We start from the raw sequence: 12614 nt of genomic DNA, 5'->3' as shown, positions 1-12614 counted from the left end.
GGAGGACCTGGAACTTTCAAATCCTGCTCATGGGAGTGTCAAGGGTACAAGTCCTTTGGAAAATTCCTTGACAGTATCCTGTACAACTGAGTATGTACATATGTCCCAGACATTTCACACCGTGGTGTATACCCATATTCACCAAAAGATGCATACCCAACATTCATACAATTAGAACCAACTCAAATGTCTAACAACAGTAAAATAGATAAATCATGGGACGCAGCAATGAGAATGAACAAACCAGAACCATACACAATGAGATTGAGGATTAGAAACTGTAAGAAACAGGGGCACCTGGGTGGCTCAGTTGGTTAAGCATCCAACTCTTTTTTCAATTTATTTTTGAGAGAGAGAGACAGCGCGCACACGAGAGAGGGAGACACGGAATCCAAAGCAGGCTCCAGGCTCTGAGCTGTCAGCACTGAACCCGACACAGGGCTCGAACCCATGAACCACAAAATCATGACCAAAGTGAAAGTCGGACACTTAACCCACTGAGCCACCCCGGCACCCCGAGCATCAAACTCTTGATTTCAGCTCAGGTCCTGATCTCACGGTCTGTGGGATCGAGCCCCACATCGGGCTGAACACTGACATCACGGAGACTGCTTTGGGATCCTCTCTCACCCTCTCTCTCTTCCCCTCCTCAGCTCACACACATGCTGTGTCTCTCAAATATTAAAAAAAAGAGAGAGAGAAATCAAACATAAACTCAGTCAAATATACTGAGTCCATTTATAGATGAGCAAATTAACAAACAGACAAAACTAACCAATGTGGGGAGTGACTGCTAATGGGTATAGAGTTTCTTCTGGGGCTGATGGAATGTTCTGAACTTAGATTAGTGATGGTCCCACACCTCTGAACATTCCATATACTTTAAATTTTAAGGTATGTATATTATGTAGCAGTAGAGGGGGTTTTTTTTGTTTGTTTTGTTTTGTTTTGCTGTAATGATGTGAGACGCTAGGACCATGGTTGGGACTAGAAGGGGGCATGATATTTCTGGGGTGTTAATAACATAATCTTTCCGACTTAGGTGCTAATTACTTTGGGAGATGCTCACATTGAAAGACTTACCATGATATGGTACTCTCTTGATTTGTACCTTTTTCTCTGTGTTATACTTTGCTTACAAATTTACATTAAAAGAAATGCAACCTAGCCCTACCTGAGCCTAGGGAAATAATCTTTAAAGGGCTGAGCAGCAAAGGAAACAATCAATAAAACTAAAAGGCAACCAACGGATTGGGAGAAGATATTTGCAAATGACATATCAGATAAAGGGTTAGTATCCAAAATCTATCAAGAACTTATCAAACTCAACACCCAAAAAACAAATAATCCAGTGAAGAAAGGGACAGAAGATATGAACAGACACTTTTCCAAAGAAGACAGCCAGATGGCCAACAGGCACATGAAAAGATGCTCAATGTCACTCCTCATCAGGGAAATACAAATCAAAACCACACTGAGATACCACCTCACATCTGTCACAATGGCTAAAATTAACGATCGAGGAAACAACAGACGTTGGTGGGGATGCGGAGAAAGGGGAACCCTCTTGCACTGTTGGTGGGAATGCAAACTGGTGCAGCCGCTCTGAAAAGCTGTATGGAGGTTCCTCAAGAAGTTAAAAATACACCTACCCTACAACCCAGCAACTGAACTACTAGGAATTTATCCAAGGGATACAAAAATGCTAATTTGAAGGGGGCACATGCACCCCAATGTTTAGAGCAGTGCTATCAGCAATAGCCAAGGGGCACCTGGGTGGCTCAGTTAAGCATCTGACTCTTGGTTTCAGCTCAGTTCATGATCCTACTTTCCTGAGTTCAAGGCCCAAGTCAGGCTCCATGCTGAGGTGCAGAGCCTGCTGGAGATTCTCTCCCTCTCTCTCTCTCTTCCCCTCCCCCACTTACACTGTCTCTCTCAAACTTAAAAAAATAAAATAACCAAAATATGGAAAGAGCTCAAATGTCCATTGACTGGTGAATGGAAAAAGATGTGTTCTACACACACACACACACACACACACACACACACACACACACACAGAGGAATATTACTCAGTGATCAAAAAGAATGAAAGCTCTCCATTTGCAACGCGGATGGAACTAGATGGTATTACACTAAGCGAAAGTCGTCAGAGAAAGACAAATCATCATATGATTTCACTCACATGTGGAATTTAAGAAACAAAACAGATAAACACAGGGGAAGGGAAGGAAAAATAAGATAAAAACAGAGAAGAGGGAGGCAAACCCTAAGAGACTCTTAAATACAGAGAACCACCTGAGCGTTGCTGGAGGGGAGGTGGGTGGGAGGATGGGCTAAATGGGTGATGGGGATTAAGAGGAGGGCACTTGTCGGGATGAGCACTGGGTTTTATAGGTAAGTGATGAATCACTGGGTTCTATTCCAGAAACCAATACTACACTGTACGTTAACTAACTTGAATTTCAATTAAAAATAAATAAATAAAGGGCTAAAGCAAACCCTCAACAGATATTTGATGCATACTAGACTCTGCATCTTTCTCTACCCCAACCCCACCTCTGGGTTCTCAGTTATTTTATACCTTGTTTAACCTTGCTTTACACAACTGACAGCCAGCATAAGGTGGTCATCTATCCACACTGCAATCACACACAGTGTTGTGGTTTTTCTCCCCTTGGTGGACAGACTCTTCATTTGAAATCTAAGAATTACCGCTTCAGAAGGATTTAGCATTTAAAAGGTTCTAAATTCTGCTATGCTTCACATTAACCTTGAACGCAGAGTGTGATCTCTACACCTCCATATTTAAAAACTTTTTAAAAATTTTCCTAAATATCTTTAATAATGTATTGTTATTATGTTAAACCAGCATAACTATGCTCTTAAATCCAAATTATCTATACATGAGCAGTTCTGGGTTAAAACACTTTTTAAAATTAGAGTCCCTTTGCTCTGAATTCATCTGCCAGCTCATTTTCTTCCTTAACTCATACTTCCTTTTAATCGGTGGTTTTCAAACTGCCAGTCACAAGGCATTATTCATGGGTTTGTCAACCAGTTTAGGGTCACCACCACCATGTTTTTAAAAGAAATACAAGAGAAGACTCTGTAAGTACTTTGTTTCAATTATATATGCATTTAGGTACCTATGTGCTTGTACAGTTTACTCACTCTGAGTGGTGGTCGGGAAAGTTCCAAGTTTTAACTGTCCTACCTCACAGGATGACAGAAACTCTAAGCCAGGCTCAGACTGCAACGCTAATGGTTGGCAATTTCTCCCAAGCGCTTAAGGAAGAGCAGTTGGAGAGGAAAGGCACTTTGGTTTGGGCGAGCTGTCAACCTGGGAGTTCAGAAAGGCACGGGGTGGGGGGGGACGGAGGAGACGGAGGGGGCAGGGGGAGAGGGAGGGGGAGGCGGGGGGGGCGCGGGGGGCAGGGGAGGCGGGGGGGCGGGGTTGGGGGAGGCGGAGGGGGGCGGGCTGTGCGAATGACACTCGCCCACTGCCGGCAGAAGCTTGGTGAACGCCTCTGATCAGGGTCACTGACAATACTCAAAAAGAAGCTCCAAACTTCTTAGCTGCTCTCCACGGTGAAAGTTCATGCCAAGCCTGAATGCTGTGGGGAAAAGCCGAGAAGGCTATTATTTCAAAGCTGGTGCCTGAAAGTGGGGAGGAGAGACTCCACAAAACCAAGGGGCCTGCTTCGATAGAGTAATCACGATGGATTATTACTTCAAGCAAGTTGCACAAAGGACCCTGGAGTTCACAATGGGGAAAAATAAGTAAGTCATCAAAGCTTTTATAGTAGACTGTTTTGGTAAATGTAAAAAACATTTTTTTTTTTTTTTTTAACGAGCATGGCTCCGAACTCTTGAATGGGTCAGCTCATACCGCATGACTGCCGCCAGCCGCACTGCAGTCCCCCTGGATATTCCCCACCACCAGAACTTATTTTTAAATTTCAAAAGACTTTAAGGACACCGTTAACCATCGAAGTACCGGCGTGTGGTTATAATTCAGCCAGTCGAGCTGCGGAGTCTGTGATGAAAACCAGTTGCCATAACAGTGTTCCCATAGCGACCCTCAGGGGACCGAAGCTGGCTCCTGACGCTCTGGACAGCTGGAAACTCTTACATAAATATGCCGTGGGAAAGTGCTTATAGTTCAAGACTCGCGGTATAATTCCATACCGTGCATTTCTAGTCCGCGAGGGGCTTCATGGGAGTATCCCCGGGGAGGCACATCTTCAAGATTCAAAGGAAACAGCCGCACTGAAACTTAACGCTCCCCTTTCACTCGAACTGCCCCCCGAAGTTCTCCCACCTTCCACCTTCTATGTTAAGAAGCATTAAGAGGGGTGACTGTGTGGCTGAAAAGGAGCCAGCGATAGGAATCCCCAAATTCGAATCTATCAAAGACTCCGAAACACTTTGCTGTGGTCTTTTCTAAGCTGCTTCCTCTCAGAATCAATTATTCCTTTCTTTCAAATAAAAAGACAGTTGTATTTCTAAAGTATTTACTGAGGTCAAAACCCAAGGCAACCTGAAGTGTGAGAGCAGGTCCAGAAGTCACCAGAAGGAAGCACTTAACGCTAAGAAGCCCTGCCATCAATCCTATTTCCTATTCCTCCAAATTCCCACTGAGTTCAGAGCCTGCAGCAAATCCCTAAGCTCTGTGACCAGGGACAGCTGCCTTCGTTAGCCCTGGTCTCTTGGGGCCTCCCCCTTCTTCTCTGGAGATCTGGACCATCCTCATTCTCTCTCAATCATGTTTGGCCTCAACTTTATTTTCCTAACTTTCCCCAAAGACCGAAAGCAGAGCCCTGCCTTCCCGACTGCCACAGGCTCTGTGTTGCGATGCTGAAAAACACTGCTTGGTCTTTACAGTTAGCAAGAACATTCCCAAGAAACGCAGTAATACTTCTGAGAGAAAGCCAGCATTTTATTAAATTTGAATCCAGAGAGACAGAACTCCTTTGACAGGAATCTAGGCCGGCAGTAATGAGGAAAGGGAAAGAACAGTTACTTCAGGACTATGATTGATTTTTAAAGGATGCCTTTATCGTTTTAAAAACAGCTAAAACCAGAATATGTAGTATCTGAACTAAAACTTTCATGATTTGGAGAATGCGGGAGGTCACTATTCTATAGAGCCACATGATTATTTGCACTTACCAGAAGACCTTTAATTTCAGGGAAATGGAAAACTTTTCTATGAACCTGCTTCCCTCTACCCAAGCCCAAAATGGTTAATATTCACGGGACTGTAGAATGTCACCATTTTTTTTTCAAGCCTTCCACCCATACTGATCAATTTTAGAAGGTACTGGTGTCACATAATACAGTTTCTTCCTTATGTGGAAATGTTAACAGCAAATGGGAAGACAACGTGAAATTAACGGACTACCGTGCTGTGGCCTGACGTGAATAAAGAAAAGTAATCTGGGGAGTGTTCATGCAACACTATTTATCAACAGGCCCTACCCAACACGATACAACTGAAGTCTAGACTAGCGTCCTATGTTTTGAGAGTCTGTCATCTGCTCTAGAGTAAGCTCCCGTAAGTTCTAGTTAATTTGATCGTACGAAATGGTTTCCAAAGTGGGGAGTGGGGTAGGGAGTAAGCCTGATTCAGTCAGGGCAGTGGGCTTCAGCCCCCCTGTGCAAAAATACAGCAGACACGATCAGATAGGCACAGCTATACACCAGCGACCAGGAGTGGCTTTCAAGCCTTCCCAAAGGGGCCAGAGGAGGGGACCGCGCCTCTGTGTGCATCTACACGCTTCTACTGCTCCGCTGACCCTGGCTCCCACCGCATCCTCCCCCCTTTTCAACTGAGCACTCGCGGAAGGTGGGCGCGGTCCCAGAGCCCGGACGGAGGCCTAAGCCACAGAGCCTTAACGAACGTGTCCGCTACGAAGGCTGCTGCTGCTACCACCACCGTTACTGCCGCCACCCTTCTGTGAGCACACGTGGCCTCTCAACGCAGGCCTGGCCAAAGCTACTCTGGCTACACGCGAACGACCAGGACGCAACGACCAATATTCACGGAGGTCTCATTCGCCAGGCAGTGCGCTAAGCATTTTATTTCACTTTAACACAACGGCGCTCCAAGATACATACTACGCTTAGTAACTACCACTGCAGACAGGGAAAATGAGGCTGAGAACATGAAGTTACTCGCCCACGGTGGCGCGCTCGGGGGGCGGAGCGCTGGAATCTCCAGCTTGGAAGTTGTGGCTTGGCAGCCCCTGCCTGGCTGCCGCCGTCCGATGGCGCCACTCCACCAAGTCAGGTGTATTCCGCTCACCCACCTTCCTCCGGGAACGGAGTCCTCTCGACTTCCTGGGCATAGCCATTCGTCACCATGATCTGGGTAGGACACCGTGAGCTTCAGAAGTCCTCATCTGAGGAAAATCAGACCCGTGACCTAGGACTCGGGCAGCAACAAGGGTCCCGGAATCCCGCTCCTCTGCCGGGCAGCTGGCAGCTGGGAGCCGCAGTCCACCGCGGGCCCGGGGACGGCGACACGGGCAGGCAGGCCTATTCTGGGAAGAACCAGTGCCATCAAAATGTCCCCATCCTTGGCTGGCTTGACAATCCATTTCCCCACCTTGAACCTTGATGCACTGGGTTTATGTAATTTAAACTCCTGTTGGGATACCATCTTTTTCAAACTTCTGTTTCCTATTAATTCTATCTGTCCCAAGTGATGACGAACACTAAGATTTACACTCTTTACGAGGCAAAAGCCTTGAAATGCCAGAAAACAACACTCCACAGTGATAACATTTACATTCAAATTCTACTGCAAGATGGCAAAAGTTCAGCAACATTTAAGGACTATAAAGTTTCATTAAATGGTTCCATATTTTCATTGAAATATATAAAAATATCTTTTATAAATACTACATAAAAGACAATGTGAAAATTACCATATTTTACAGAAATAATTAAGTCCATCCTCAAATGTTCCTTTATAATCACCTGCCAACTCTCAGGTTTAGAGGGAAAAAGTCATTTTAAACCCCCTTCTGTGACAGTTGTCTACACATTTAAATTACGAGGAAAAGTCTTTAGAACTTAATTTTTTGATTAAAGTAAATGACACAAAAATCAGTTTGCAGCCAGATGTGATATGAGAGCCAACGCTGTTTCTTAAAACCAAGAGGACTGCATTAGGTGGAACTCAAACTCAAGAAACTCCTTTTTTCTTCTTCCCTCATTCCTGTTGGTAATTCCAGAAGTCCGTCCCATGCTCGCTTCAGTTTCTCGTCACTTATACGCCACACACAGATTTCACAGCGCATTGTACTCCACACATTTTGATGGATCTGTAGGGAAGTGCTTCTGGCAGATGGTCATTAACCTCTTCAAACCCTAAGCAAATAAGGAAAGTAAGGACTGGTTATGAACTAGTATTCTTAATTGCCCTTCTCAGTACTCACTGGTTTACCAGTGTCTCCACTCCAGTGTAGCAGCCCCCAGCGAGACCACTCAGATGCACACGCAGAGAAATGTTTGCTCACGTGCACCCACGAGAAGCACAACACCTTCACAACAGACCTGCTCGTAGTAACAACAGAGCACTGGAATCCCAAATGTCCGCTAGAGGAGAATGTGTGAATACGGTCTAGTATGGCCACCAAAGGAACATGTGACAAGAGTAAAAACGAACTAGCCAGAACTCCAGCAGGTTCCACCGCAGAGGTAAGCCCAGCTCAAGCACCCACTGTACGTTCTGAGACAGCAGCTCTCCTTTGTATCTAACAAGTCATGCGTATGTACATTCCTTGTGACAAATGAGAAAAGAGTCACAAATCATCTTCTGTGCTGCCTGAGGGAACTGTGTCGATGAGGGATTCTGGTTGAGAACAACTGATACACATTCACCTTAGAAACAACGTTGAATATGAAAAGCAAGCGGCAAATCTACGTAAGTATGTCATTTTAATGAAACTGAAAAACTGTTAAACAAAAGGTACTGCTTATAAATATACACAGAGCGTGGTGGAATTACTTTTGAAAAAGCAAGGCAACAACAAACAAATTCAGGGTAACAATTACTTCTGGGGTAGAGGAGGGAAACAGAGTCAACGATCTAGTTCTTAAGCTAGGAATAAGGCCTTTAGATATTATTTATTTCATAACTTATGTATTACATGTATTCTTTTGTGTATACCAAATATTACATGATAAAAGCATTTAAGATTTTTTTTTTAGAGACAGAGTGAGAAGTGGGGGAGGAAGAGAGGGAGAGGGAGAAAGGGAGAGGGAGAGAGAAACTTAAGCAGTCTCCACACACAGCACGGAGCCCAACATGGGGCTCGATCCCATGACCCTGAGGTCATGACCCGAGCTGAAACCAAGAGTCAGACACTCAACCAACTGAGCTATGCAGGCACGCCGATAAAAACATTCTAATATCATCGAAAAAACAGAATACAAATCCCACACATGACTCGGCCGATCCTTCGGAATTCAGCAGAGGTACTCCTGCACTGACCCTGTTCTGGCATCGGCTACCATGCTTTGATTCTCTTCAGGCAACTACGATACACAGAATTGCCAGGACCTCACAAATTTCAAGTGCCTTCTATCTCTTCTACAGTTAGGCCAGTTCTCAACCAGCCAGTAACTCTGCAGTGACTTTAAATGGATGACAAGAACTGTCACTATTAAAACTGATTTGGTCTCTTTCAGCTCATCCTTCAATCTGTGATCTTTCAACATCCTTGGCTGGCATCTGGTTTTTAGTCATTCCTCTTAGCTTTCTCATCCACCACTGAGCAATCACTAAGTCATGACCCAAGTTCACACACAGCAGAGGGACAAGAACAGAAACCTGCAACATGCCACGATAGACCTCTCCAGTGTCCGGAACAATTCCGGGAAGAGCTCTGCAAACCAGCGATGAATCCTATTAACTTTTTCACCTACCAGTCTATAAACTTCCTTGCTTACAAGGAGGTGGTGCTCTGTCCAATGTTTTATTGAATTCTATATATAAACCACCACCAGCAAGAATAGCAGTGCTTAATTTTAATGACTCACAAGGCAACTTTTGGCACAAATTATGTTAAGGTTTCTCACCCTGGGTTCACAAGAACTGAAACCACCCAGTTCCTACCACACTAACAAGAACGATGAGATCCTATCACAGGCCAAAGGCAGACTATGGTCAGAGCTCTATCGATACTGAATGTGGAAGTGTATGCAGCACACTGCCTGATACTTAACTAGTGTTCTCTCAGGATTCATTTTCTTTCCTCAAAATGACATGATGAAATATCATCAGCTCTCACAACGAGACAGGGCTTCATGGCTAGCAGGAAAAGCAATGTGTGGCTATCATTACACAACACAATCACAACAGGGCGTCCCTGGCAGTCTGAGGAGAAAGGGCAAAACAGTGCCTAGAAACGTACGGTGATGTAAGAGGGCTCTAAAACATCAAGCATTTAGAACTCCTACTCTGTAATCACGTAAGTATGCAAACAAAGTTCAAGCTCAGAGACATCACCAAAAGCAAAGCGAAACAAGCAATAACAACAAAAAGTCCCTGCAAAATCTCTTCAGGGCCACAGTAACTAGACAACACCAATCAATGTAACTCCCTTCTATGAACTGAACTATAATCGATCAGATGCAACATCAGAGAATCATGATTTTCAAACATTTTACTCAAGGTCCTTCTGTAGATTCAAAGAGCGTCCACATTCTGGGACTTAAAAACCAGGAGTCTGGAAGGTATCTTTCAGCCAATATCCAAGACGGCACCTGCAGGCGGTGCACAGACAGACCATGTGATTCGCTCTGCTCCGCGTTTACGTCTTCTCATCATTGTCCCCTGTGCTAACCAGGTATTTGCTTTAGGATAAAGACCATTCCTTCTCACAGTCCAGCTTCTCCTGCTGGGAATTCTCATCATGTGTATGCAGAATTGTGATTTGTAGCCACGGAAATAGATGTGATAGCACTAATCTGGCATCTTAACTTTTCCGAACAAATAGGTGAGAAGAGAGAAGGCTAAGAAAGAACACCCTGATGAAATCCAAATAGTCTCAGTCAGCCACGAAACATGGCAAGAATTATTATGAGCAAATGAAAGGCAGACTGGTGTTAGGACTGCTGGAGGTAGTTTTTCTTGTCAGAAATGGAAACTTGGCTGTTTGCTCCTTATAGAAGATATTTGTGATGCTTATTTAACCCCACTAAACAGATTCTAGGATTTAAAAATAAGTATCAGTATCCTGTCTGAAATCTTAGCTGCCACAAGGTTGTGAAATTCAACAGTGTGAGTCATAAATAGTTACCACGAAACATTACAATATATTTTTGCAATAAGGATTGATAGGATGCGGCACAAATTTTTAAAGGGGTGTAATGTCAGGACAGCATATGGTTATTTTCCAAATGGAAACAAATCTTTTCAACCAGATCCCTCAAGATTTCAGTTTCAAATTACCTGAGGATGCTTAAGCCAGTAAGACAATGAGCTGCTTACTTTAGCTTACTGCAAAGAGCTTCTTAAAAACTGGTGCTATTAAATATCATTTTTATTTCCATGTAAGCAATACATATATTTAATAAATCTTTTTTCAGTATCGACAGGGTGCCAAGCACTGTTCCAGGCTGAGAGAACACAGGGAACAAAGCAGAAAAAAATCCCACACATTGAGATTATATTTCAATGAGGGAACGCAGACAAGAAACAAAACGAATATGTAAACCACCTCATGTGAGATTATGATAAATGCTCTGGAGAAAAACAAAGCAGGGAAGAGGCGTGTGTGCATATGGGGTGTGGCCAGAAGGACTCTGGCTTTAACTCCATATGAACCGGGGAACCACTGCAGAGCTATGAGCAAGACAGCACCATAATCCGATTCATACTTTAATGGATCACTCTGGGTGCTGTGCAGATACTGAAGAGGGGCAAAGATACGGGGCGCCTCGCTGGCTCACTCAGTGGAGCATGCAGCTCTTGATCTCAGGGTCGTGAGTTCGAGCCTTGTGTTGGGTGTAGAGGTTACTTAAAAATAAAATCTTAAAAGGAAAAAAAGGGGAAGGACAAGGGTAGGAGCTCCAAGCCCAGGCAGGAGACGCTGCAATAATCCAAACAAGAGATGTCGGTGGCCGACCCCAGGTGGCAGCAGTGACGGTGGTGAGAAGGGAACAGACTGCAGATACACTGTGAATGCAGAACCATCAAGGTTTGCCAACACACAGGATATGGACTAAGCAATAACTCCTTGTTTTGTATATATATATCATTATTTTCTTAAAGTCACATATTACTTAAAAATGGCAGTCCTCTGCCTCACCCTTTCCAATCCCCCATTCCAGCACCCCAGAGATAATCATTTCAAATCTTTTAAGTGTTTCTTTCGGTATTTACTGCCATCTTTCTAAACACTATACTGACAGTGCTTGACTTTTTCTGTCTGGACGGTTAATCCTTAAACCACACCTACTAGCCCCTCACAGACAGACAGACAGACAGACAGACAGACAGACACACACACACACACACACACACACACACACACACAATTTCTCTTTCCTATCTTCCCCAAATACAATTACTAGTGAATGCAATATTCAGGATTTACTGCAGATGTCTACCCAAATGTTGTTCAAAGCAGAGCCACGGAGTATACTATGACAGTATGTCCTTTCATATCTTTCCCTATCTTTTTGCTTGTTTATGTAGGTATCACCATTTCACTCTTCCACAGTGAAACTACACTCAAAATGACTGAACACAACAGGTAATGCATCTGTTCCATTTTTCTCCTAGAGCCCTCTAGGTGTTCCAACCTAGAACAAATGAATTCCAGATCTCTTTGCACTGTGACCATCCTAGAGCATGCCTTCCCCTTCACCCGGGCAGTTCCTTCCAACCCCAATCCTGTGCTGGATCTGGTTTCCTGGATCTTTTTTATCTCCCTCCCTCATCTTGGTGGAGCACATCCTCAAGTAGAGGCAATCCAACACAGTGGAGTGAGGATTACCCACGTTCAAATCCGAACTCCAACACTTACTAGCTGTGTGGCCTTGGGAACTAACTTCTCCATGGCCCCGTTTCCCCACTTGTAAAACAGAAATTATCCCATCAACCTCATATTATTGCTCTCAAGTGAAGTGAAGCACACAGTAGATACTAAATAAATGTTAGTTATAATGATTCCAAGGAAGGGTATTTGAGAGGTCACATTTTTAAAACATTCTGAGACTCGTCTGAAAATTTCTTTAGCCTATCTTCACACTTAATTGCCAGTTTAGACAGGAATATGACTGAGTTGAAAATTATTTTCCTTCTGTTACCCGGGTATTGTTTCACGGTCTGGCAGCTTCCAGTACTGCTAATGAGAAGGGCAACAGCTTTTTAATTCCCGATTCTTTGTAAACCACCTGTTTCTTTTCTCCAGAAGCATTTAAAGTCTTTTCTTTATCGTTAGCCTTCCAGGGTTTTACTGTGTTAGGCCTTGATGGGAGATCTTTCCTATTCATTTGCCATTACTCAGATTTCTCTGAATTTCTCTGTTCACTTTTTCCTGGAATCCGAATAGTGTGATGCTCTAGACTGATTCCCTCGTTCTCTTGTCCTT

The 12614-nt window shown here is 43.9% G+C and overlaps 1 protein-coding gene across 2 annotated transcripts in view; it reads right to left on the bottom strand.

Moving 5' to 3' along the window:
* Positions 1 to 6054: 6054 nt before the first annotated feature.
* Positions 6055 to 12614, bottom strand: part of PRPF18 (pre-mRNA processing factor 18) — a 50098-nt gene continuing 43538 nt past the window's right edge. For both annotated transcript variants that reach the window (XM_043563987.1, XM_043563988.1), the window contains one exon: positions 6055 to 7380. In XM_043563987.1, coding sequence (XP_043419922.1) covers positions 7300 to 7380 — 81 coding nt within the window. In that variant the 3' untranslated portion in view covers positions 6055 to 7299. The remainder of the gene's footprint in view (positions 7381 to 12614) is intronic.

This window comes from Prionailurus bengalensis, chromosome B4 (genome assembly GCF_016509475.1).
Source record: "Prionailurus bengalensis isolate Pbe53 chromosome B4, Fcat_Pben_1.1_paternal_pri, whole genome shotgun sequence".
Lineage (NCBI taxonomy): Eukaryota > Metazoa > Chordata > Mammalia > Carnivora > Felidae > Prionailurus > Prionailurus bengalensis.
The sequence above is the reverse complement of the archived record's forward strand: the minus strand, read 5'-3'. Positions and strand labels throughout refer to the sequence as shown.